We start from the raw sequence: 26,500 nt of genomic DNA, 5'->3' as shown, positions 1-26,500 counted from the left end.
AGAGAATGAGCGTAAAAGAGGAAAGTCCGGCTGTTGCACAAATGGTGTCCTTGGATGCCATTCATCTAGGTTTATTGTATCCGGCCGGTCAGCCAGTCCGCCACTGCGACGATCCGATCTCCTGTGTCGTGCCTATCGGCGCCAATATGTCTGAGGTACGCTGCTCCTGCTCTTCTATCGAAGACTTCAGAAACGGAGACGACAACGACGGCGGCGGCGGCAGCAGTGGTGATGATGAAGGCGGTGATGGAGACGCAAGAAGCTTCGACTTCAACAACCTTATCAACGATAACAACGGTCAATAAAACGCTAAACTCGCCCTTCGTCGCTCGCTTCGGTCGCTTCGGTTTCTTCGGGCCGGAAGGCCGCTGCCGACGAGCTCCGAGACGTAGTCGTCGACCGAGCTCTCGCTACTATCTCGCTTTGTTAGGACGCTGGACGGGCGAGGAGACGGACGGACGGACAGATTGAACGACCGAGCGACCGACCGACCGATTGACCAGTCGGTGAGCTGCCCCACAACGTCGACAAGTCCGGCCGGATTGCTGGCGGCAGGCTCGGCTTCTTCCAAGATGGATGATGGAGCCGCTCTTGTGTACCGTGAGACGGCCCTTCGGAGGCTGAGTGGGAACTGAGCACCGGCCGAGCATCGGCGCGGGGAGCCAACCTTGGATATGGAGTCGTTGTTGTTGTTTTTGTTTTTCCCCTATCGCCGTAAATATTGTCCGGACCCATCGTATTCCGCCGCTCTCTTTATGATCATCGTCCGTCGTATGACGTCGACCGACGATCGGGTAAATTTAAACTTTCTCTCCACTTCGTCTCCTGTGCGCGATACTCGAGACTCGATCCGACAGGAGCTCACAAGGTCTCGACGTTCCCTGAAAAATATATCGGCGGCGGTTGATGATGGCGACACGGTCCGCGCTCCGTCGTTGGTCCCGGGCCTTCGGTCAGTCGCGATCTCCCGTCAATTTAAGAGCAGTGACCGTCGGAGTCAGAAGAAGAAAAATCGAAATTAGGAAGCGGAATTCGATGAGGGGCTTTTTGAAGTCTCCTTGTGAGCGATGCGAGAGATTAGATTTCAGGGGAATTAAACGACCCTCGCGATTCTAATCGGTAAGGCTAAACCTCCGCCCGTTCTGGTACATAGTTAACTAGAGTCTCTCCGGGAGAAGTCGACCAGGGTTTGATTATCATTTGCTTTTAAAGGGCAAACTGCTGCACGCCGCCTTGCAGCTGGCGGAAGGAAGGAGTTTGGAGGAAACGGAAATGCTCCCCTAACTGCACTCGCCGGCTCCGTTGACTGGCGAGCGGGTAGACGGACTGGCTGGTTGACTTACCCTCACAGGCCGGCGGGCCGCTTTGCTCGCTCCCTTGCGTTCTGGAGGGGAGGCAAGAATACCACCAAACAAGTGACTTTTCTTACATGCGGCCCATGAGGGGACAGACGACTTTCGGCTCCCTTCCGTCTTCCTCTCTGCTCCATCGGCCATATCTTCCTTCCACCGTCTGGCTCGCTTGCATCAGTCGGCCGACGGCGATGCCGCAGCGCTGGCGAGGGAGGCTGCGCACGGAAAAGCCGAGGAGACCTCCTCACATTCAAAACAGCTCTCGGAGTCAACGGAAGCGTCGCCGAATGGAAGGACCGCTGGTTTGAGGCCGGCGTCTTCCAGAGAGTGGAAAGGGGTTGGGGCGAATTCTTTCTGGCGTTCCGTCTTCGGTGGATCGATCCTCGCTCTCGCAGTGTTTCGGTGAGAAGCTTCCGGCGAAGCACCCCGACTCTTCGCAGAACGGTCAACTGCTTAGCGGATTGATTGAGTGTCTGTTTGTTTGTTTGTTTCGTAGGACGGTCGGTCGGTCAGCCGGCCGTTTCCACTGTGCTCAAACTTACTCGTACTCCGCTCATAGAGCTGGACATTCGCTGTGTGGCCGGTCGGCTCCTCCGCGAGACCGAGCAAGTTAGACGTTATGGCTCCCCATTCGGCAATTCGTTGCTGTTTGTGAGCGTCAGTGACCAGCACCGCAAAGCATTTCTTCTCATCCTCGCGCTATTTCCTTCTTCTTGTTTCTCTTTTTGTTTCTTTCGCAAGCGAGGAGCTCCCTGCGATATTTCGTATCTCCGTGCCGCCTCCGGCGTGTCAGCACGCGAGAGCGGCACGTAACTCCGGGAATGGGTGCGCGGGAGATCCAGCCTGTCATTCTTCACAACTGAGGCTCAACAGCGCTTTCTGCCTCCGACGTCCATGCACACGTTTTCTCTCTCGACGCAAATTACGCGGTCGCAGACGCGGAGGCATGAAGGAGGGCATGAGACCCAGGAGCTCGCGTCATCGATCTGGGATGCCCGGTCTGCGAGGAAATGTTTCTCTCACGAAGACGCTGCCCGACTCAGGACCGCATGGTCGATTGTTCGCACCCTATTAGGGCTGACAGTGCAAGTGACTGGCGTTTGTTTTCCCTCCTTCGTTCTCATGGGTCACAACGGATCTTTCCCTTTGTTTCCCTTGGTATCCACTCATAGGTTCCCATCGTGGGCTCTTTCTATGAGCCTCCCGTGCGCCTGCACAACGGGTGGCGGCCCTTCACCCTTCAACCGGTGAGCCGGTAGGTTGAGCTGCAAATCCTGTCACCGAGCAACCTATTGTCAGAAGACTAATGGTAGTCCCACTTGAGAGTGGATAAAACCCCTCACCACGTGGCGTGCCTTGTTTCGTCTCGCCTATCCTCGTTCTCCGCCTTAGGCTGTCATTATTACTCGGGTTCCGCGCTCCGGCTCGTCTCGCGTTCGTTCTTACGGCCTTCCTGCCGCTCGTCTTTTGATATCATCCGTCCCCGAACGAGGAGATAGAGATACGAAGACAGTGTGATATGTATGATGAGACGGAGAGAGAGAAGAGGAAATCTCCGATGCGGGATGAGGGGACCGTCGATGTGGGCTGAGGGAATTTCGGCTCATCGAGGTTCGAATTCGATGGCCGACGCCGCACAAGAGGTGTGAAGCTCCGGCGCAGAATCATTGATTCTGGTGAGAGAGAGCAGCATCATCCACGTATAGGTAGGGGTAGCGAAAGGCTACCCCTCTAATGGTGCCACAGCTGATCGTGATAGTTCGACCACGCTAAGGGACCTCGATCGACGACGATCGGAGAGCAAACGAGTCAGATCAAATTCCAGGCCCCAGCGGTCCCGGCCAGTTTCTGTGACGGGTTGGCACTAGACATTCATTGACGTAAGAGGAATCGACGGCCACGCCGACGTGGCCTTGGTCCCAGCTAGTTCCTTTGCTTCCTTGAAGCCGACAGATACACCGATGGTTCGTTCAATTGCTGGTTGCTCTGTTAGTCGGTCAGATCGTCTTTTCGGAGCGCAGTTCTCCGCACGTTGGCCTCGCTGGCGAGCGAGGGAGCATGTCAAGCACCGAGCCAGTCAGCCGACCGCCCGACCAACCAACCAACCAGTCCTTAAAGATATCAGCCTTCGGGATATGTGCCGGATCCACGTCGCTTCGTCGCGTCGTCGTCGTCCCGGCCTTTGTCTCCCTTTACGGCAGCAGACCTGGACACGCGGTTCTTGTTAGCGCTTGGCGTGACGACGATAGCAGCGAATGACGCTAGCGCCTCCATGCTGTCAAACGAATTCACGGGACTCGGTGACTGACTTTTGACACAATCGAGTTCATATCGCAAATATCCCGTCCGAGTAGCTGCCGAAGCTTTGTTCACACTGCCGTTCACCCTCCGTCGCCGTGAGCCGTTCCGACAACGACGATAACGCTTGCCGCGGTCCCGGCCGCTCCTCATTTCTGCAGGTTTCGGACCTGTCCCGGAGTTCCAATGAGGTGTTCGACAAGCCTCGCTGAATTCATCTTTGGGATATTCATGCGTGTGTTCCCCTGCGGAACCATGACAGATTGCTGGACGAATCCAGCGGCTGGCCTGGTCAGCAGAATGACTCCTTTTCCCAGGGAGATACTCGGCCGGCGAAAAGTCGTTCCGGAGCGAATCCCTATTTTAACGGGAGGACGAAAGCGACCCGTGGGGAAAGACAGAGTCGTCACCGCCGTAGACGCCCGGTCATTGTTGCGGCTTACGTAAAGCATGAGGGAAGAAGCAATTACTTTGTGCGATGCATGTCGAAACCACAACGGTCGTGTAGCTCTCGCCGTCTCTCGCTTATTTTCGGGCTATTCGTAGAAACTTCGCAGGCACCTCCGGGCCCGTTTGGGGTACGAGATCGTACCCCAAACGATTCAGAAACTGAAAGAAGGCTCCTCGCTTTTTCCGTAGGGCTCGCCCGGCAGAAAGTTCTGTGCGACGAAATTTCCTCCTTCCGAGGAATCGGCCGCCTAAGTCTCGAGAGCGAGAGACCTTCCATTTGAACCTCCGTAAGTGAAATATGGCTCGTCTGCCGACTCAGAAAAGACCGGCCGGCTCGGTAATTATGATTCTAGACTCGCCATCCGGATGATGGAAGAGTTCGCGGACGGGACGAATAATCTGTCGCAGGCCATCGAATCTATTCAGTTGTCATGAATCAGTCGGCACGTCGTCGTGGATCTTTCTACTCCCACTTGGCTCTGATTGATCAGTTTTACGTGACGTGATTATCCGCTCAGTCCATGCCACTCCACTGCCGACCTGGGGAGGCACGGAGACCTCCCGCCTCCACCCTTTCCCGAGGGTTCAGCCCCCTCATGTCGGATTCCTGTCCCTTGATTAGCGTTTGATGCGAAGCTGCACGAGTCGGACTCTCCTCGAGACCTCTGCCCTCGCGGGGTTCTCAAGAAAACCATGAAATCACACTGAGACGCGAATAATTTGAGGTTGACTGATCGAGAGGGACATCGCTCCCTGAGGAGAAATCGCTCCTCCTGGCTGGCTAGCTCCCATACCTGCCCTGAACAGGCGATTCTCAAATGATGCAGCTGAGGACTTCGTACACCTCCGTCGAAAACCCAGCGGAGAAACTAAATTTTCTCCCCTCAGGGGAAGCGGAGACTCGAAGGCGGATGATTATCTCTGACTGAGAGCTTTGAAAGCGAAGTGCGGCGAGCATGTTCTCAGGCCGAGTTTGCGTGCGGCATGGGAACTTATTTTTTCGAGAGACATTATTAAAAGTTTTCGTCCTCTTCGAGAATCCACGCAATGGACGGCGTGGCTCAACAGTGGATGGCGAGAAAGAGAAAAATCATCTTCCATCAGCCCCATGAAGCATTTTCTCGAGCGTTTTGTGCGTAGTCCCACCTAATCGGCTGCCAACGATCCCTGTCCTTGCGACAAGCACCACGGCCGCTAGGACTCCTGCAGCTCCGCTGGCGCCGGCTGAACGTCCAATTAACCCCTGTTGGTTCCTCGGATCATCCCTCGTTTCCGTTGTCTCAGAACGAGTTTCGCTCGCGAGTATATCATCGTTGTCCTGATTAAAATGCCCGCGGTCATGAAGTCTCGTGTGAGGCCATGCGTGGCGGCCGCTTGTTCCTCGGGCCTGAGGTCGATCGAGAAGCGAAACTCAACAGTAGCCATAGGTCGGAGCATTCGGCTATCTGTCGATTCCGTGAGTTGTGGCGACCGCCCGGGAAGCTTCCCCTTGAGTCCCGTCGCGATTCCTCCGGGACATGTAACATCCCACCGGGATGTCGATTTGGTCTTTCTCTCGATGATTTCTCTCCATTCATGCGGAGCTCTCGTCTCCTCTTGAAAGCGAGATTTTCGGACAGCCGAACAAATGGAATACGGAGTACCGTCAGCTGGCCATTTCGCGAAGTCTCCGGGTGCGCGGAGACCACCGCAGAAGACTCGACACCATGAATGGAGAGAGCGATATCTCTATGATCATCCCGACGATCATCAAAGAGCAATAGAGTACAGCTCGAGCCGATTCCCCTCTTCCAGCTGTGAATGTATCCGACCATGTTGTACGCGACCGGTTCGGAGGTAGAGAGTCTGCCAACCCGATCAAACGAATGTCTGTCTACACAAGACCGAAAGCCCTCGAACGGCCGCTCGACGATTGGAATCGGAGCAACACGAGCGTGAACCAATCGGACATCCACTCAATAAGCATCCCCAGCCGTTTCAAGTCCTCTTCTCGAGGCATGAGGTGAGGGAGTAACGTAAAAAAAACGAGGACCAGAACGGAATATGCGAGTGGTAGACGTGAGCAAAGGTTCGCCCCGAGTCTCCTCCAAATCGAGCCTATCGAGGAAGCTCGTCTATTCGCTGCCCGTCCCGCACGGGGAACCTCGGCCAAAGTAGAGTCAGACTTGGCGGTCCACGGAATCGTCTGTGCTAATATTGGCTTGAAGAGCCGCAATTCCCAGAACGCCGGCCGACTCGTCATCTTCTTTCAAAATATTTCTCGACCTCTCAGTCAGGAAAAAGGACCGCACGCCATCAGATGCGGCCGGTTCCGCTTCGGACTATCGCTAAACTTAATCGTGCTGGCGGTCGGTGGTTGCAGGTCTCGCCACGAATCGCGGTCGACCTCTCCCGAAGCCTAGCAACGCCGCTGAAGGGCTCGTTCCCGTAATTCTCCTTCCGTATATTCCGCGAAGGGCGCATGTGTCGCAATGGCCCGTGGCGAGGCTTTATGAAACCCGATTCATTCTGCCGAGAATCGAAAACGGAGCATAGGAAGAAAGAATCGTCGGCGTCGCCGTACCGCAAATCCCCGTCGCTGCTGGCTTGAATGGAGACGTCGGCGGGGATGAAAATATTTTTTTTTAATTTTATTTTTTTCGCATCATTGAGGCCCGAATAAGCAGTATTTCCGAGAACATTGCGCAGCGTGTCCTCGAGGAAGCCATGCATACGTTGAGTCTGACGATCCCTGTGAGCGAAGCCTCGGACCACAGCACCTACTTATGATGATCACAGCGGATAATTCCAGCCATTGAGCGGTTTTTCGCAAAACGGACGAAGCACGACAAACCGGATGGATCGCGCGCCTCATCCAATCAATGAACCACATACCGAGTATATCAGCGCTGGTTGAGGCCGCGTGAAAATTCATCCAGGGAGACAAGTGCCCAGAAAAGTCATACAGTAATTTGTTCTGTCTTGTAATTTGCTCTCTCTTCTGACTGACTGACTCGGCGGGCTCGGTGTTCCGAGACGACAAGAGGACCCTCGGAAACTAGGCGACAAACACGAGCAATGGTTTGTTGGGAGCTGATCGAAAGCTTATCGGGGGAAATGCTCCTCATATTCATGGGCTGTGAATGTTCATGTGGGGGCGTCCGGGAAGGGGGATAAATAATAAGCTCCGGAATCCTCTCTCGCACCCGGGAGCTTGAGGCTTCCGCGTTCTTCCGCGAAGTTGAGGGAGAATCCCCGGAGGTCCGGAGAGTTAGATTTTACTGTCGGCGCGGCGTCTGGCTCAGAATTCATTTCTCGTTCCATGGTCCACCGGGGAAAATTTCCTCCATCGACCGAAAACGCTCCGGAGCTCGCTGGAATCGAAAGTCGATGCATCGGGAATCGAACCCCACCCCCCTTCCATGGGTTTCGACTGGGTAGCCAGCGGTCTTCATGTACGAGAATTTCTCACATTCCGAGGAGCGTCGTGAAATCTCCCTCCGAAGTGGCTCTTCTTGTTGAGTGGAGCTGCCTTCACGTCATGTCAGTTTTTCTCCGCCACCTGCACTCGAGCCCCGGCTCGCGGAAGAGGAGGCAGCGGGCAGTCGGTCGGTCGGTCAGTCAGTCCGATCCCAGCAATCCCTTCAGAAGTTTCGGCCCAAACGACTGAGTATCCCAGGAACGCCTGGTGAAAATTTCAACTTCTTAACTGACGTCACAGGAGAGCAGCTTTCGAGGAGAAGGAACAGGAGGCGGGCATGCCAGCTCATGGGTACGGTCCGAGGGAGCCTGTTGTAGCGTGGGTGTAATATATTGAAGACGTCTCCGCCAGGCTTTGCGACGAGTGGCCGCGTATCGCGTCGACGATTCCTTTTGGACTGACATGCAGACTATGAAGTGAAAACAGAGTATGACTGCGGATGTCCGTAGATCCGGGCTGGCGAGAAGACTCCTTTGCCAAGAGCAGCAGGAACGACCTCGACGCTCAGGAGAAGTAACGGGAGAGCCGAAAGGAAGGAGTAACCATTTTAGCATCCTGTTCGTGTCGTGTTCGACGCTCTCAGCCCTGCAGCTCACGGTATCTCTCCCTCCCTCTCCGATGTCGCCATCTCTTGCTGCGACGAGTGCTCGGTCCCCGGCCCGGAAAAGGAGGAACTTGAGCGATCTAGTGCGTCATTGGTTCCGACGGCGAATTCGGGGAGGAAAAAACGAATAAGACGATGGAATGAATTGGAACGCAAGGAGGAGAATATCGATTAAGGAGAACGACGCGACGGAGCGAATGGCTCACCGCCCGACCAGCTGCCTGATAGTCGACGAGGAATTTGATTGACTTTTCCTGCAGCTCTCGGGCGCTCCGTCCGCCTCCCTTCAAAATCCTCTGCCCCCCCTAACCGGCGCGTGTTTGCTTGCATTCCCTTCTGAAGGCTGCTTGTCGTCGTAGGGACGTTTTGGCTCGCCGGAGGGCGATCCGGCCGGGCGTTTCTGTATAAACTTCAAAGGGGAGCCTCGACCCCTCGGGTGCCGTACCGCGACGCCACAATCCACAAAGCTTACGACCTTCTCCTCAGGTCCATGCTCAGAATGTCCGAACGGGACACTCCTGGAGAGCTGTGTGGGCTAACACTAGGAAATTACGAGTTCAATCAATCGATGTTTTCCTCTGTTTCTCGAGTCTGAGAATAGGCGGTGCCGGCCTGACTTCTGTTGGCGAACAAAGACGTGCGCATACGCTGAAAAATATCCGAGTCAACTTCCTGGATTCGCACATGGCGGACCGCTTCTTGGATAGAGATTCCCCCTGTGCCTCGTTGAGAACCCACTCCCGAACCGAACGAGAGGGAATTCTTGTTGCTTCCAGAACTTTCTCTGAATAGACGCTTCGCAATCTCGAGCCGAACGTCTTTCCTTGGGAGCACGCTAGCCCCCGAAAAGAAGACGCGAAAGAATCCACTGTTCGAATCGAAGTCAAACGAGTTCGCTCCGTTCGCCCCTGATGAACTAGATGACATTCGCGTCGATTCCAGAACAAAGACGCCGCGGCGAGCCGAGTTCCGACTGGCGGGTCTTTTTGAATGCAATCGTGTCGCCGGGTATGATCAGGACAAGGTTTGACCGCAGCTCTCGGTCGCTCCCATATTTCCTCTTTCGAACATCCGCCGCACCCGAGGAGAAAGCTCCTGCTTTGAAGGTCATGCGAAGACCGATCTGCATACGAGCCAGTCCATGTGTCACTGTCGACTAGTAATAGTAATGCGAAAACTCAGAAAAATCAGGCACCCCGATGATTTCAACGCCCCGCTGAGATCGTGGAAACGAGTCGGTGACTTGATCGTATCGTGGATGTGAAAACGAAGAACGCAGAGATAAGTTCCTCCGATATATGAGTGCACGGACGTGATTCAGCAGAGTTTGTAAGGCGCCCGGAACTTGCGTGGAAACGTGACTGTGGGAAGGCGCTCAGAAAACCCAACACGGAAGAGAATGAGCTCGCGTGGCTGTTCTGCGAATTATCCTGGGCGTTTCGAGGATGGACTCAGCTGCCCGCGATCCGGAATATGAAAAACAGGCATCAATCCCATAGGCGGCTCGCCAGGGCCTTGTTTCTCGCGCAGGATCGAGTATCTTGAAGGAGGGATTTTCCGAGATCGCTCCGGAGCTGAAAGGCAGGCGTCCGATATAGTCCTCGAGCCCTCCTCGGCGGCTGACCATCCGGATCGCTCGGCGTGAGCTGATTCGGAGTGGTAGGCGATCGCCGTGCGAATATAAAGATACACCTCTTCCGCAAAGTAATTCAATCTATATTCATTACGAAGAGCAATCGAAGGCCCTTGCTCGGCGCCACGCTTGATTGTCGTTCAAGCGAGTCGGTTTCGATTCAAGATCCGGCTCTCACTCGCCCAGGTCGTCGGAATTGCTTAGCTGGCAAGAGTGTTTTGCGAGCAGACTGATAAACAAACGCACTGACGGCGGACAAAGCAAGCCGGGAATCTCCGATAGAGAAGCCTACGAGAGGCGTGCTGCTGCGCTACTGTTGAATTATCGATGGGTCTTGAAACGGCTCCGCCGACGTGATACCGCGCCATCTTGAGCCTCCCGCAGCTGTCCTGGCTCCACGTTGGCTTTCCGTCATGGGGCGAGGGAATTTTCTCCGAGTGTATTTTCACGGAAGGGAGTTCTGCCGAAGAGTGGATGCTCGGAATCAGCGCGGAGCGAGCGCCCGCAGCACGGTGTAGTAGTCGCGATGAGGGAGAAAATAATCGAAATCTTGCTCTGCATTCGGTTGCTCTGAATCCGGTTCCTCCGTGTATTCTGAGAATCGTGATCGGGTTCCGTACACAGCGCGCTCCACCGCTCCACGAGAAGATTCGCCTAGAATACGCGAACCACGGAGCTCTCTATGTAATGCAAACATTCATGCGGACGCCAATTACGCCATGAATCGCGAATTATGATTCGATTAGACGGCCGTCATATCGCACGAGAACGACGCCGACGTTCGCTCGATTCAGTGAGGCCTGTCCGTCCTTTCGATGTGATTTTTGGGACACAGTCGACTCTACGCGCTCAACTAATCTCCTGGGTTTCGCTTTGCAGGATCCACGACTTCTACAGGAGTTGCTTGCTAAATACGGTTCTCACAACTTGGAGGATATTTCCTTAACTATCTGCTCGGGTGCGGATATGGTGAACATCAATTACACACATATCGTCTGCCCCGATCCTGAAACAGCGATCACGTGGCAGGCAGGACTCCGCCGAGTGACGAACAACATAAAGGTAAAGCCCATGGAAGATCGACCAATCGGATTATTGCTCGCTCCGGATGCAACTTGAGTGATTTTCAAAGAACAACACCCCGCTAGACGAGGATTCTAATCGCCGATTGAATGAGTTTTGGTTGCGACACGACGACAAAATGAAATCGGACGGTAATGCCTCGACCCATGGCGTAGAACATATTTCCACTGCTTGCCCGAGTTTCATCGTGTTTTTTTCCGTCCGACAGGAAATTAGCGACAGCGGAACTAATGCTGTGCGATGGCAACTCTTTCAGGCAAACAACCTTTGCCCCTCGGTGTGCCTAATGAAGCACTGGATTAAGTTAGGGCTCCAAGTGGATCCGGACGGCAAACTTCCAGTGCGAAGAATAGCCCAGACGTTTGCGTCTGGCAAAACAGAGAAGCTGGTATACCAGTGCATCGGAGAAGTCGGATTGCCAAATGGGAAGGTGAGTTGTCGAGAGGAGCCGTCGCCCCCGCGATCCATGTTGGAATCGCTCCGGCAGCAAAACTCACTTCCACGCTCAGGATCGAATTCGGGGCTACGAATGCCGACGCGCCAATTCGAGCAGAGCTCGCGAACACTTCGCTGTCCATGAGCCTACGAGGGCTCGGAGGAATTTCCTCTCGGTATCGGCCGACAGCATTCGGGATCCGCTCGAAGCAAGTAGTTGTCACTTAGGTTTAGGAGGTCAAAACGCCAACGTCAACGAGCACGGGTCCGGAGTTGACCGTCACGGCTCTGGCAGGAATGAGTCTGCGACCAATGGGAGCTTCGTCGGCCGAATCCTTACAGTGTGTTCTCTTCCTGCCGGACACGAGAAGAAACCCCACCAACGCCGTCTCTCACGGTCCCATATTGATCATGAAGTGCCGATAATGCCGGATGGAGTATCGAAGCGGAATTCGTCCGGTCTACTTCTTCTGGCTTCGTAAGAGCAGCGGCCATCGCCGACGGGACCGGAACTGTGATCAGAGGAAATTTCCCTTAGGACCGCTCGTCGGAATAGGGAAATACGTTTGAGTCCGTCCTAGGAAGGGTCGGCGACTATACTCGAGCCCTACGGCTCATCGGCCCGTGGTTGACATATTCGACGACTCGCCTCGTGATCCTGAAGTTTGTTTTGGCCTGACTCCAGCTACCGTCTTCCCTCTCATCTATGTCTGTGTCTTCATTTGACGGATCTAAGTATGGTGCTGCGGCTCGGGGGTTGCGGGCGCAGTTCTCGGTCGAGCCTGCACTCCGATAGAACAGATTGTCAGTGAGGAATCTCAAGAAAAGCCTGAGCGAGATTGAGGGATATCCTCTCCCGAAAGATCGAGGCGTCAGTGTGCTCTAACCAGAGAATCGTCGCGCGTCGAGGATATCGGCTGCCGACCGAAATAGACTTCGAACTTCTGAGCTCTGCCGGGGGACGGAAAACTTGATATTGTTTTCTGTTCGGCGAATCTGGGAGAGCCTCAAATCTCGGATACGGAGGCGTTCGCTCTATATCCGGCGGAAGTAACAGAACAAAATCAACTTTTCCTTACAGACGGACGTGATCGATCCGGCAGAATTTCCTGTGGAAAAGTTTGAAGAGCTCTACCTGCGCGTCTGTCCTCGCAACGACATCGAAGAACTTTTTGAACAGATAACTCAGGACAAGCAGGATTTCATCACGACGAAGCAGTTGGTGAACTTTCTCAACGACAAGCAACGGGATCCTCGGCTTAATGAAATTCTTTATCCGTTTTACGATGAACGCCGAGCCAACGAAATCATTTCCCGTTATGAAACCAATCCGGAGTTCGTTGCCGAGCACAAGTTAAGTCAACAGGGCCTCTGCAGGTGAGTTCATTCGGAAACATCCCGCCGAAGCAGTCGAACCATCGAGATGAGATGGCGAGCATTCTCTCAGGGTCGAGGCTGACGCCTGCCATATGCTTCCGTGTATCGCCGGAGCTTATTATCGAGGGATACTAATCATTCGGGAAACGGCAATGACGTTCACATAATACCCAGAACCCCTCCGTGAAGGGGATAAGAGTCCTCCCTGCTCGATATCTCGGCATATTCGGATTTATCGTCGATATTGAGGGCTTTTATTATAATTAAATCTACATTCTTTATTTTCTTTCAATCTTCACTATAGAAACGTATAAAGACATGAAATTTATTGTATCTATACATAGAAGAAGGAATGATACGCTTTTGGAGAGGGAGGTTCGTTCGGGTAGAGTCTGCCGAAAACTCGTATGGAACCGGATCTCGAGAATATTCCCACGATAACTCCGCATACGCCGACATCGCGATAAAAAATGCACGATCCGTAATCCACCCTAGCTCCGTCGGATATTGAACCTAACGGAACTCTGTCCCGCAAGGTATCTAATGTCGGACGAGAACGCACCCGTGTTCCTGGACCGGCTCGACATCTATATGGACATGGACCAGCCTCTTTCGCACTATTACATCAACTCGTCTCATAACACGTACCTGACTGGAAGACAGTTTGGAGGTAAATCCTCTGTTGAGATGTACAGACAAGTGAGTACCCGCAACAGCTCTTACTTAGTACAGCGCTCAGTTGGGCATGCTAAGCCCTCGCGACCTGATCTTCCGAGAGTCCGTCCGCTTGTTAGTGTGTCTTGCATTTCTGCTTCTCCCATTCTTTGGCCAGTCGACCGGTCCGCTGACTTAACATCCCTTGCTTTCGAAACTCTCATAGGAGCCTCGATTCAGTCTCCGATAAGATGATTCGATCGGTCATATTTACGCTCCCGTACGTACGTACGTTCTATCGGCAAGTGGTCTCTGGCCCTCAGCTATTTATCTTATACTTGATGCTCCCGCCGCCACTACAGCTGCTGCCGCTCCCGAGTGAAAACCTGGCGCCCTTGGCGGCTCTTCTGTTTCGCTTGGCCGTATGGCGTTAGTTGCCCATGGGGCAGGGGGCAGCAGCCGTAGTGGCATCGCTACGACCTCATAAGCAAGAAAGCCAAGCAATAATAGGCGCCCGCAGGATACGACTAAGGAGCAGAATCGGCTTCCTGGACTGCTGGGAAAACCTATGAGGGAATATCCGGAATTAGCTCACTAATGGGGTCAACACAAGCAGATCGATGGCCATCGCCACGCACATAAGAAGTTTCGCTTGAGAGAATACAAGGTCGCATCCGATCAACGTAGAGCAGGCGGCGGCGCGGACAAAAGTCCATCAGACACCGTATATTATACATATGCATTATTCGCTGAGAGGGCGCGATAAGTGGCGACGATGCCGTGTAGCGTGGAGCTTTATTCTCGTCGAGGTTTTCCGCGAGGAGAACAAACGTCGTCTTCCTAAAAGAGGAAAAAACCCTATTTTGCAGGTATTGATAGCGGGATGCCGATGCGTCGAACTCGACTGTTGGGACGGCAAAGGAGAAGACGAAGAGCCTATCATTACCCATGGGAAAGCTATGTGTACCGACATTCTTTTCAGAGGTACGTCAAGATTTTATTCTTTAGTGTTTATCCGCGTAGGAGGTTCGTAGGATCGCTAGCCTGGGAGCTGCTCGACGATATCTTGCTTGGTTGGCTCTGCGTTCCAGATGATCCGATGATTGGATTGTTTGCGACGGCCGACTCGATACGCAGCCGCCGGCGGGAATCGATCACGATACAGGTGTTCAATTTCGGCCCGATCGATCCTCGGATCTTTGGCGTCAGTTGAAGAAATCTTGGCACCATTGTGTGTTCCTCAATTTGCTCGAGAACCCTTCCTCGATGAGGAGTGGGCTCGCTTGTGCTGAATGCACAATGTCTGCCGCAAAGCCGTCAGAGATCCATTCTCATTCATCTCATCGAAGTGGTTCAAGTGTAGATTGGATTGAGCGGAATTTCGCAATCCGCACTCGAAACCAGCGACACTGAGAGAGGAGCGGGCAGGGGAGAGTGAACCCCTTAAGTGGTCCGTAGCTGAATACTTCGACCACAAGCGAGTCGACTTGATTAATTCTTTCGTCCTGAGGCGCCATGCTCTCGATGGCGCAGTGGACAAGGATGAGGGATGCGCGGAATCGATCTGTGGACGTAACACAGATAGAACTTCGTTGAACCTCCCCAAAAACAGACCGAGGTGTGAAACTCGAGTTCGCTCAGCTCTCGAAGGGATAGCGGGTGGCGGGAAAGGTTCCTCTAGAGTGCGGATGAATCACGGGATCTGTTTCGCCTCTGCGAGCCACCGATGAAAGCAATCGATCACATTTTTTTCCCGAATCGAGCGTCCCATGTTATTCGAGCCAGGTCTCGAAGCGCCCGTAAATACTCGCGGTCGCTGTCCTCGGCCTCGATGATATTGAGAGAAACGCTACTGCGCGGCTGTGCAACACGTCTCTCTGTCCGCGAGTCATGATCCGCGCTAGGTGTGACTCGAGCCTGAGGGCCGATTCATGGGATGGCGCATAATGTCGGGGCGTGTCCGCGAAGTCTTTCGGAAACAGCGGCTCATGAGAGCCGAGTATACAAACCGAAACAGTGAGATCGTTTCCAGGAAACGACTCATATGAAAGCGCACACAAGCCGCACGCGTCCAGACTTCTTATCGACCATTGGAGGATTTTTCCCTCCTAAATCTTCCTTCCCCGGACAAACTCCTCTTTCCTCATTGTTCTCCCTCAGTCAGTAATCTTCTCGCGTCGCCCTCGTTACTCACCGAGTTAAACTCTGCTCACTGCCACAGCCTCTCGGAGCGAGCACTTATCTCCGAGCGCTCGAGAGAGCTTCGTACATCTACCTAATCTGTATCTTGAAAATTATTTTTATAGTACAAGAGCTCTAGTGAATGATGAGCTCCTAAAAATCAGGCGCATCCGAGCAGAGTGCTTTTCGCCAGAGGATCATTCGTCACAATTCCGCGTTCCTCGGATCTGCGCAGTCCCTAGAAAGGACGATCAGGATCCTCGAAATAAATCTCTCTCCGCAATCGCGCGATCGGAATCGACTGTACACGATAGGCTTGTTGGCGACTCTGCATCAGAGTGGGGGTCTTCGGAAGAGAATGGAGTCCCGGCAGGGCTCGAGACGGCTGTCGAAACGGCCTCGACTCTGTCGAAAGCTAGCGAACGATTCCTACGAGGAGGCGTTCACAATTTTTTCCCCATCCTTCTCCGCAGATGTCATTTACGCAATCAGAGACTGCGCCTTCTTGACAAGCGACTACCCGGTGATTCTGTCGTTCGAGAATCATTGCTCCAAGAGGCAGCAATATAAGCTGGCCAAGTATTGTTACGATATTTTTGGGGAGCTCCTGCTGACTGAGCCCTTGGTAACCCACCCACTGGTGCCCGGAGCGCCTCTTCCGAGCCCTAACGATTTGAAAAGGTGAGTAAGTCAGAAGAGCTTTAGATACTTTTTGATTGGAAAACCTGCACGACTTGACGCAGGAGGAGAGTCCCGTCCTGTTGTTTGGAATTCCCCTTCTCCCTCGATTTGTCGAAGAAGACGCTGCGCAGAATTGATGACACGGCATCGGCTCCGTCGAGCGAAAAACGTCTCCCTCGTTTCCAGTCTCGCTCATTCGCCGGCAGCCGCTCGGGATACGCGGGCGAGGGGAATTCTCGTTGAACCAGAGGCTAGAAAATTGCTGTGTCTCGCGGAGTCGAGCTGAACGACGACTTCTGAATGCTTGCGTCATTTGTTTCATCGTTCCGAGTTTAGAAATTGAAGAGAGTCATCCGAGGAACAACGGAGCCCTTCTTCCGCCGCTGTCGTGTTTGCTTCGCTTCTCGTTGTTTCCTCGGTACGCCGTTGGCTCAACGTCGGCCATGGCGAACTGTCTTCGGTCGAATCGTTTGCTTCTATTGTTGAAGTGTTCGCCGTCAGATATTGACAACGCATTTCTCCTGTTCTGTTTTCCCTGCTCCCACTGGTGACCTCCGTTCCCTTCCTCCCTCCTCCTCAATCCTGGTTATTTCGGTGTTCTCCGTTACGCTCATCTCTCCGACTGGATTGGCTTCCTCTCGTCTTTCTCTGATCTGTGAATCCTTATCGTAGCCAAATCCCACTAGAGCCTCGGAGAACCTCCGGAAAGCCTACCGGTCAGCTGTCGGCATTCGAATTCCCGATTTCCAACGACCGAGGCGAATAGGGAAACCTAATACGTTCGGGACGCAGAAAATTGTGCGACGAATTGATTCGGATCAGCCACGTGCACAGACTGACCCGAAAGTTCCAGACGGCAGACCCTCCTCTGTTGCGTACCCAGGTCCGCGAAAAGGTCATGCATTCAACGAGTCTAGGCGGAAGATTGCCTGGCGAGGCATCTCTTATATCCCCCCATCCGAAGTGCTGAGTCTTCTTCGGGCAGAATGTTTTATTTCCGTTAAAGGGAACACTAATTAGATTCGAGGCTTTTGCGCATGAATGTTACGGGACCCTTGCGATCTTGTCGGAAACCATTCACCCGTTGTTTCGCGTTGCAGGAAAATCCTTATCAAGAATAAGCGGCTCAGGCCCGACGATGAGAGACGCGAGATGGACCTGTGGCTGAAGGGCCAGCTTCAGAATGAGGAGAGCGACGGAGAAGCCGAGGAACATGACGCCTCCATTAACGTCACAGGTAAAGAGAGCGTTAGCGCGAACCGACGTCGTAAGCTACCGTGAATTCTGAGATGCCACCAAGGAGTGCCGTGCAAACGATCCTGGGTAGTGTTCAGTTGGCACATTTACAATCTACATACATTACCGGATACTGATCCTAGACCAGTCAGATATTCAGAATATTGAACAGATAGGTTTCCAAGAGCCTGGAACTTTCGGCGGAGTGAGGGGTAGAGCGTTCTCGTTGTTCGGCATTAGATCGGGATACCCCGACACATATTGTACATCATTTGTCGTTGTATTCATGGGTAGTCGGGAACGAGTGTTCGACCGAAGAGGGATGACGAAAATCCTCTTCGAACACGAAATATTATACAACCCAACTGAACTCGTGTCACTCACTGTACAAATTAGATGGAGATTCGGGTATTGCGACCGTCACCGAGAGCAACAAAGAAGGAGAAGAAGTGACGACGCCCGCTTCTCCCACGGCAAGCGCTTCGACGACAGTGTCGAAAGCGCACGACGCCAAGTCTGATTCCGCTGCGGCCTCCAACACTAGCACCGCTCCAAGTACAGCGGCTGCCGTAACCCCTGCCGCTCCAGCCGTCGCCGCCGCAACAGTCACAGCATTAGCGACAGCAGCTGCAGCAGCAAGCTCGGGGAACGCCCCTGCCACGCAATGGTCTCCCACAAACAGCTCGAGTGGATCTACGAAAAGTGAGGATGCACCACGTTCATTTAGCTTACTAACTCTCCCACTCACTCTGACTGACTCACTCACTCACTTCCTCCTGTCTCTGTCCTGCGTGAACGTTGACTAGAAACGCACCATCAGTCATTCGCTGAGGGTGAAAAAAAAATCCGTCCCGCGCTAAGAGCAACAGCGATCTTTATTCTCTTCGGGCTTTCTCCGTGTGTGTTCTATTGGCGTAGAATTGCCAGACTCCGATTTTTCTGTCCGCATCCGTCGGTGTGAACTGCCACAACCATGCCGCGGGTGGCTGCGGACCTTCGTGAGGATTGTGGCGACCAACTACTTCTTCGGAAACTACTCCGAGTGTTACAACAGCTGCACCTACCAAGACTACCACCACTCCCACCACTGCTACTTTCTGCTCTACTACAACTACCGCCTCCGGTTGCTCCTAACATTCTTCGGTGTTTTTTGGCATAGTTTTCGAGGGAACTGAAAGGCTAGAAATTCGCTCTACGCCGTGTGCTAGATGAATGACGAGCAAAATTTAGCGTAGCTTACGTTTTTAGGCATAAAACCACTACATATGTAAGTGTTGGTTAGAACTCGCTAGGAAGTACAAGCTTCTTCCCTTGTTCCGTATGTGTGTCGTAGTCACTCGAAAATACCGTGCAAGAGTGTCTAGCTGAAAATCTCTTCCTTTCCTTCTGTTGTATTTCCTGTCACCGTCTTTGATTGTGCCGTACGCTCTCGGTGTCGTTGTTATGGGTATTCATATCGGTGTGGTGGGGCTAGACTCGCTATTGTGCCCGCTATTCAAAAGTCCGTTGAGACTCAATTATTCCTCTCCGGCCCCGGGAAGAGCAGATATGTAGATGCATTCGCTAGCTGGACGTTATAATGACCAAGCTGGAGAGGAAGAAAAATACTGTCATAGCGACCGTTCTCGCGCGGTAGGAAATCTTGAGAGAAATCGAAGCACCCCGCATTATAGAGAACTCTGACAGCGAGCCAGACAAACTCTCGATCTCGAGGGCGTGCACACGCCACGATCACAGTAGAACTCACATACCAATTGTTTCGAACACGCCACAATTCGTGACATCATCATCTGACTGCCGGAGAATACGGGGGAGGACACTGATTTTCCCGTTCAATTGTCGTTGCAGAGAAGAAGGCCGAAGCCCTTCCGGTGGAAGAGGCCATGGCCCACTATCGTTACACGGGAGCGACAACTCACGTGCACCCGTTCCTATCATCTCTGGTTAACTACGCGCAGCCAGTCAAGTTCCAAGGCTTCGATGTGGCCGAGGAGAAAAACGTGCATCACTGCATGAGCTCGTTTGCCGAGAACAATGCTCTCGGCTACTTGAAGTCGCAGGCGATTGAGTTTGTAAACTATAACAAACGCCAGTTGTCCCGCATCTATCCGAAGGGAACGCGTGCAGATTCGTCCAATTTTTTGCCACAGATATTTTGGAACGCCGGTTGTCAGATGGTTGCTCTAAATTTCCAAACACCAGGTGAGTGTCTCGCGAGCGCAGCTCTCAAAAAAACCGAAAGACCAGTCGGGCGCTCAGTTCCTTTGACCCCCTGACGGGACGCTAACCGAATTTCCGCTTCGTCCCTCCCGTCGCAGATCTTCCAATGCAGCTCAATCAAGGCAAGTTCGAATACAACGGGGGTTGTGGCTACTTGCTGAAGCCCGATTTCATGCGGCGGCCTGACAGGACCTTCGATCCGTTTGCGGAATCGCCGGTGGACGGGGTGATCGCGGCGCAGTGCAGCGTTCGCGTGATCTCCGGCCAATTCCTCTCGGACAAAAAAGTCGGTACCTACGTCGAAGTAGACATGTATGGACTTCCAACGGACACGATCCGGAAAGAGTGTCGCACGCGCATCGTGCCAAACAATGGTTTGAACCCGGTCTACAACGAGGAACCCTTCGTCTTCCGCAAAGTGGTCCTGCCCGACCTCGCCGTGATCCGGATAGCCGTGTACGACGAGAACGGAAAAATGCTCGGCCAACGGATCCTGCCTATGGATGGTCTACAGGCGGGCTATCGGCACGTGTCACTCCGAACCGAGGGAAATTTTCCTATGTCATTGGCAATGTTGTTCATCTGCATCGAATTGAAAATCTATGTACCTGATGGCCTGGGCGATCTAATGGATGCGTTAAGCGATCCCCGGGCCTTCCTCAGTGCCCAGGAGAAACGACTGGTCCAGATGAGAGCTATGGGAGTTGAAGATGCCGACCTTGTGGCTTCGTCTGGAGGTGACTCCGGTCTCACCGGTCCACCTTCAGGTGGCGGTTCAGCCGGCGCAAAAAGGTTCGTTCGCAAGCTCGCAGAGTATCCCATCGGCAAAGGCATACGGATTAGGTAGATTGGAATTCCTCACCTCCCGGTCACCGCCCAGAACATCCAATATACTCTCGAAGTGAATAATCAATCGCCCGCCGCCCCCCCTCCGCTTCCCGCCCGCGGGGGGTGCCTTCTTCTCCGGGCCTTGCTTTTCCGTCGAGTCGAGCCAACCACGTAGAGGGAATCCCTCGCATGCAGGATTTGGTTCCGTTCAGACTTTGATTTCGCCGGATGGTCGAATTAAGAACATCGATGACGTCTGAGCAGGACTTCATTCTTATCCACCAGGGACCAAGACAAACAAAACGACGCGCCGAAGCTCGAACCGATCACGTTGGACCAACTGAAAGCTTCGAAGGAATTTGTCAAACTCAAGCGTAAACAACAGAAAGAGTTGGATTCCTTGACAAAGAAACAGTCGAAAGAGAAGCACTCCATCCAGAAGCATCAGACGAGTTCCATAGAGAAAATGATTAAACAATCTGCCAACAAACTCAGTGCCAATGACGACGCCGTTCAGAGTCTCGTGGGGGACCATGCTGACCAATGGAGCGCTCTCAAGGAAAAACACGCGAAGGACTATTTCAAATTGTTGAGGTTCGTATCGACAGCCGCAGCTCAAAATCCCCTCGACATTAGCGGAAAGTCTCGTAAGGGATAGCCTCGTAAGACGACGATCGATCCCGCGTCGGGCGCAGCCGTCCTCGACGACGCGACGGTCCGTTGGAATGCTTCACTTTTTACGTCCCATCCTTCTTTGAGCTCGGGCTCTCTGCCTAACTCGCTCCCAGTGGTGCGTCAGAGCCCTTCTCCGACAGTCGAGCAGAGTTCAGAGGATCATGAGCTGTTCATTAAAATTCCAGGGACCACACGGAGCAGCAGGGAGTGGTGTTGAAAGCCCTTTTGGTTCGGGCGCAGCAGAGACAGATGAAAGCGCTCGACAGCCGTTTTGAAACTGAAAACAAAGCAATGAAGACCAAACAGGCCCGGGTCTCAGTGGAGACCGCTCGCGAGGTCTCCGGTGACAAGACCCTTCGCAACAAGGCCGAACGCGAGAGGTGAATTGCTCTGTTCCAGAGGATTATTTTACGCGATAAAAAGGGAATGAAGGGTTCAACGCGTCGGAGCCTACTGGGACGGCGCTAGGATCAAGAGCCGGAACTCCAGTTCAGAGATCGTAAAATCGCCTCGCATGCAAGCGACCCGAGTTCTGGTCCTGAGGGCTCCGGTATGGGAGCGTTTCATGAGACACAGACTAGTTAAATTTCCTGTTTACGCAGGCGTTTACGTGAGAAAAACTCGAACAACACCAAAAAATTCATAGAGGAAAGGAAAAGTGCTGCCTTCAAACAGAACCGAGAGCGTGAAAAGGTTAGGAAGGTTCACGAAAAGCAGCTCAACGATCTCCTGCGAGAGATAGACAATGTGAGTAGAGAGCCGTCATCGAGAACAACGATATGATAAGGAGTTCTCTCGAGCCAACGGTGTACAAGACGACTCGATGCGATCGCCCCACGAGCTTCTTCGCAGAGACCCGTCCATCAGCGTAGACCTCATCAGCCATCATATCGCTATTCGTTTTCGATCTCCAACCCAATTGCCGTATATTTATCTTCCCCAATTATTGCCTCCATCTACCCTCTGGCGATGTGCTCATGTTGTCGTAGATATTCCGCTTTCCTCTCTCTCTTGGCTGAACGTAATATCTTCCCGAGATATCAGACTTGGTGTAGTGTTTTGAGTTATAGTCGGAAGCAGATTGCGCTCCCCTAGGTTGGCTACGAATTGCGTTGCATGGCTTCCCTGCTCTAACTGTTTCATTATTGCCCTCTACAGAACTTGCAGGAATTGAGCAGCAACACATCGGTAGTACTTCCCGACCGAATGAGTTGTATCTCTAACGAGTTGACGTCTACGTATACGTCGGACATAGAGCTCGATCTCAACCTGGCTCTGTTCCAACCCGATCCCCTCAGTGCCGTATCCCACCAGTCCAATGACAAGGACAACCCGACATTGACATTGGGGAACAGACAAACAGAATGAAGACGGCGACAGTATTTTCTTTTGCGCCTTCGCGAGTACACCCGTACATATGGCGGTCTGATACTTGTGCAAGATCGATTCAGCTTCCTCGACCAACAGAGAGTGTAGAAGGGTCCCGATCAAGGGCGCGTCAGGACCCGCTCGAAGGTTTCACCCCAATCGTCCCTGAATAATAATAACAATAATAATGCACCTTTTTTCGGAGAATGAGGAGGGTGAATAGGACGCACACCGATCTTATAGTTGAATCTTATTCTTATTATTGTCGTTGTCAGTAGAATATCGTGTTCCAGAGCCTCTCGTTATCTGTGAGAGACTTGGACGCATCACCTTGAATAATGTCCGAGGTCGTCACTCGGAGCATTGGAGTCATCGAGCAGTACTTAATTTTTGGATAGCTCATTCTTCCCAGATGAAATCGCTTCCGATCGAGGAAGATGAAAATGTATCTACACCATACCGATCATTTCGAATACGTCGAAAACTTCACTGATTGAAACCGACACGAGAAAAAGTTGCGATATCATTCCACGGGTGCCCTACTTGCGAATCTCCGAAACGCCCGTTCGGGTCGTTCCGGGTTTTGTTCAAACGGTCCATATGTGCCGAATATTTATGGGGGGAAGCCCATGGGAACGTATCTTACGAGCGTCCACCGACTCGATTATTACTCGTGCCTGAGTGTAGGGCAAATACCGAGTATTAGAGTAATCCTTTGTTATAAAGAGACTACGTCGCTCCGTCCCGCAAAGCACACAGACGATGGATACACGGATCTTGGGCGGGGAAGTTTGAATAGTGTACTACTTACCTAGGAAGCCATCCCAAAACGAACCTCGTAAAGCCTCATACAAACACTGGGAATCGTCCCATTCGTAAACGCTTAGCAGACTACAACAGCACATAATTCGTACACGGGGGATCCCACCGCGGCTGGAACGAGCGAACTGCATGCATGAAGACGACCGGAGGGAACGCAGATTATCCAGGAGGGATGCCCTTGTTCACACGAGCCTCCGACCTGGACCCGCGGAACGGCTCCCAATTCCCAAGCTGAAAACCCTTTATTTCTCTGCATGCTGAGCGACCGACGAGAGAGCAGATCTTCCAGATTTAATCATCGAACGGTGATTATTCTTTTCCGATTGTGTGTCTTTTTGTGTGTGTTCTGCGTATTCACTGCTTATGATTAGGATAGTATCATTCACTTGTAATAAATCGTGATCTGGAGTGTTCAATCATCTTCGACCCTATGGTCGAGGTTCTTGGATCGTTCGCGGAGCATAAGCAGGAACCCTCGTTCGCGTCACGACAGAAGCATGTGTCGTATGCCAATGCTTAAGTTGTTTTTGTTTGAGACGATCCAATCAATTGTAGAGAATGAGCAGAGGAAGAGAAATGCAAATAAAGCGGCGAGTAAGTGGGAATAAGTTCGATGACTATGATCGACAGGAGAATGCTTTCGTGGTTCTTGAAAGTTTTCGACTCGAGTCTCCCGGGATTGGGTGCGTGCCGGGTCACTCTCACTGTCCGAATTCTCACCGATCGAGCGCGAAAATTCGAGAGCAATATTCCTGTGTGTACGCAGCACTCGAAGGCCCCACGCCCGGGGTATGGGAACATCTCAATCCAACATCAGCAACAACCATGTTTCTTTTTGGAATTTTCAGAGCCTGGAACGCTACAACGCCACAGAGACCGAAATTCTCCTCAATGCTAAAAAAGAATGCTACGTCTAGAAGATGAGGTAGGAAGGCGTAATTCCTCCGATCAGGCCGAAAAGAACTGACATCGAATCAATCAAACCGATCCGACCACATGAATTCCCACTCATCGATTCAAAGAATCGATTCATCGATTCAATCGGTTGATCCATCGGTTGATAGACCAGTCGATCCCGCGACTGACGCCGACGGATTCAGTGGGCGGCGGCGGATCCGTCCTCCCAGATATTGCATTGCCTACCGATCCGTCAATTAGTCTGGCAGGGTTTCGACCGTTCGATCGATCGATCGCTCGGCTCACAGATTTGTCGATTGGGCAGTCAAAGGGCTGATGGATCAATCAATCTGTCCATCCACTGAGCCATCAATCGAATAGATGAACTAATAATAATCATTGCGGGTAACGTCTCTGAGAGCGGGTGACATTCACTCATTAACGGTCCCGCAACGTCAGCGGACCACTCACTGAACAAGATCAACATTCCTGGAAGAACGAGTCTACAGAATCACCGTTAAGGCATCACACAGTCTCTGTTGATGATACGGAACTCTAGGAGCATCGATACGGGGAGCGAGAGGCGGGGCACTGGTCTTTCCGGTTTCGCACACAACTTTTCCGAGCATCCAAAGTTTGAAAATTCTCCGGCAACATGAGAGGTACATCCGCGAAGGAGGTGCATTGGTTGGGCCGGGGGAGGGAGGGGTTGATTGAGTAAATCATGCCACCCCTGGACTCAGGCTGATCTTTGCGAGCCTATGCTAATGACGTCTCCACGGAAGATTATCATGGACGCGTTAGCGTAGGACATCGACACAAAAAACTGCTCCAGAACTTTTCTGTCCTCTATCTCTATATCGACGAGACATTCGTCTCGGTAGACGAAGCGGTACTCCGCGGAATTCGTAATCATATCACAAGTCCTGGTCCGGAGCGTGAATTCTCTTTGGGATTCCACGGCCGAATTGAATGAAACTCGATTCAAGACCATCCTTCAGCTCGATGGCGGTTGAGTCCATCGCGCACTCAATTTCCATCGCCAATGTCGGTAGGTAGAACGATAGAGCATTGATGAACATCTGACGGATAGTTCGATCTCGTCACCAAATAATCCTCAACATGTCTAGTGATCGCGGGAAGAAAATTCTTGTATGTGAAACCAACCGAGTGCCCTACCACCTCTAATCGAATCACATGCCGCGGGGCTTGAGGGGGAACTCCGCGACTCTATGTTCCTATCTTCCACCTGAAATGGGTATCCGGGTTTCAAGGCGTTCGATTCAACGAACTAAAGTGAATCTCTATCCATACTCAAATTAACCATAAATACCTACTATGTAGTCGTTCCCCTAGGCGCTCGGATATGGGCGTTCGACGAAATGTACGAGCGAATGATGAATATTATGACTAGAGGATGGTCATGTCGATGAACGGAGGTGACGTAATCGAGAATGTTGCCGACAGAGGTCAGAGACTCCAGGAGAACGATGATTGGTGGTTATTGACATCGACAGATGAGCAAATTTGTAGATTATTAGATCAATAGACAGATTTTTAGATAGGTCCATGATGCGGCTGGAATCAAGCAGCGGGAATGACTGATGAAATATTGTTGGATCATAAGGTGATACGAACAATGAATGATAACATTGATATTACCGAGTACGTATAGCAGAGATACTAGTATTATTAAGACGAATGTGAAACAAAAAACGTGTTGTTGGCTGACCGAGTAAGTATGTAGATACTAAGATATGAAAGTTAGGAAGGTACAGCATACAAGTTGACGATGGGTGCGTGCGACCCATCCGGCATTAGAAGGAGAGAGAGGGAAGGGACGAAAATGGAAGAGAATCTTATCAGAACAGATTGGTGAAGTGATGACCAGACTATCATCATTATCCTCCTCCTAATCTTAGCGGAGCTAGTTCTTATCTTCTTCGATTATCGTTGTCATGTTCTCTGTGCTCATGAGGAATCGTCGAATTAGGAAGCCGGAGGATAGAATCGAGCTGACGCTGTCGCCAAGCATCGAAGAGAACGAACCAGGAGCGCCGCGCACCGCGTAAACTAAGTGTCCAGTTGATGTTCGCGAAACCGGGACAGCGATCTCGGGCTGTGAGACGTTTCGAAAGAACGAGAATGGTGTCCAAGCGATTGAAAATTCAAAGCGAAATGAATTCCAAGAGAAAGACGACCGAATGAAACGAGATAACTTAACTGGATTCAAGACAAGCATAAGT

The 26,500-nt window shown here is 52.2% G+C and overlaps 1 protein-coding gene across 1 annotated transcript in view; it reads left to right on the top strand.

Moving 5' to 3' along the window:
* The window catches only part of norpA (no receptor potential A), a 44,666-nt gene extending 20,392 nt beyond the window's left edge, over positions 1-24,274 (top strand). The window contains exons 3-15 of the mRNA XM_018641829.1: positions 10,677-10,859; positions 11,137-11,310; positions 12,397-12,692; positions 13,229-13,391; positions 14,216-14,330; positions 16,001-16,208; positions 17,309-17,445; positions 19,293-19,646; positions 19,763-20,393; positions 20,754-21,086; positions 21,353-21,547; positions 21,770-21,914; positions 24,206-24,274. Coding sequence (XP_018497345.1) covers positions 10,677-10,859; positions 11,137-11,310; positions 12,397-12,692; positions 13,229-13,391; positions 14,216-14,330; positions 16,001-16,208; positions 17,309-17,445; positions 19,293-19,646; positions 19,763-20,393; positions 20,754-21,086; positions 21,353-21,547; positions 21,770-21,914; positions 24,206-24,274 — 3,003 coding nt within the window. The remainder of the gene's footprint in view (positions 1-10,676; positions 10,860-11,136; positions 11,311-12,396; positions 12,693-13,228; positions 13,392-14,215; positions 14,331-16,000; positions 16,209-17,308; positions 17,446-19,292; positions 19,647-19,762; positions 20,394-20,753; positions 21,087-21,352; positions 21,548-21,769; positions 21,915-24,205) is intronic.
* The last annotated feature ends 2,226 nt before the right edge of the window (positions 24,275-26,500 follow it).

Source organism: Galendromus occidentalis, unplaced genomic scaffold (genome assembly GCF_000255335.2).
Source record: "Galendromus occidentalis unplaced genomic scaffold, Mocc_1.1 scf7180000076319, whole genome shotgun sequence".
Taxonomy (NCBI): domain Eukaryota; kingdom Metazoa; phylum Arthropoda; class Arachnida; order Mesostigmata; family Phytoseiidae; genus Galendromus; species Galendromus occidentalis.
The sequence above is the reverse complement of the archived record's forward strand: the minus strand, read 5'-3'. Positions and strand labels throughout refer to the sequence as shown.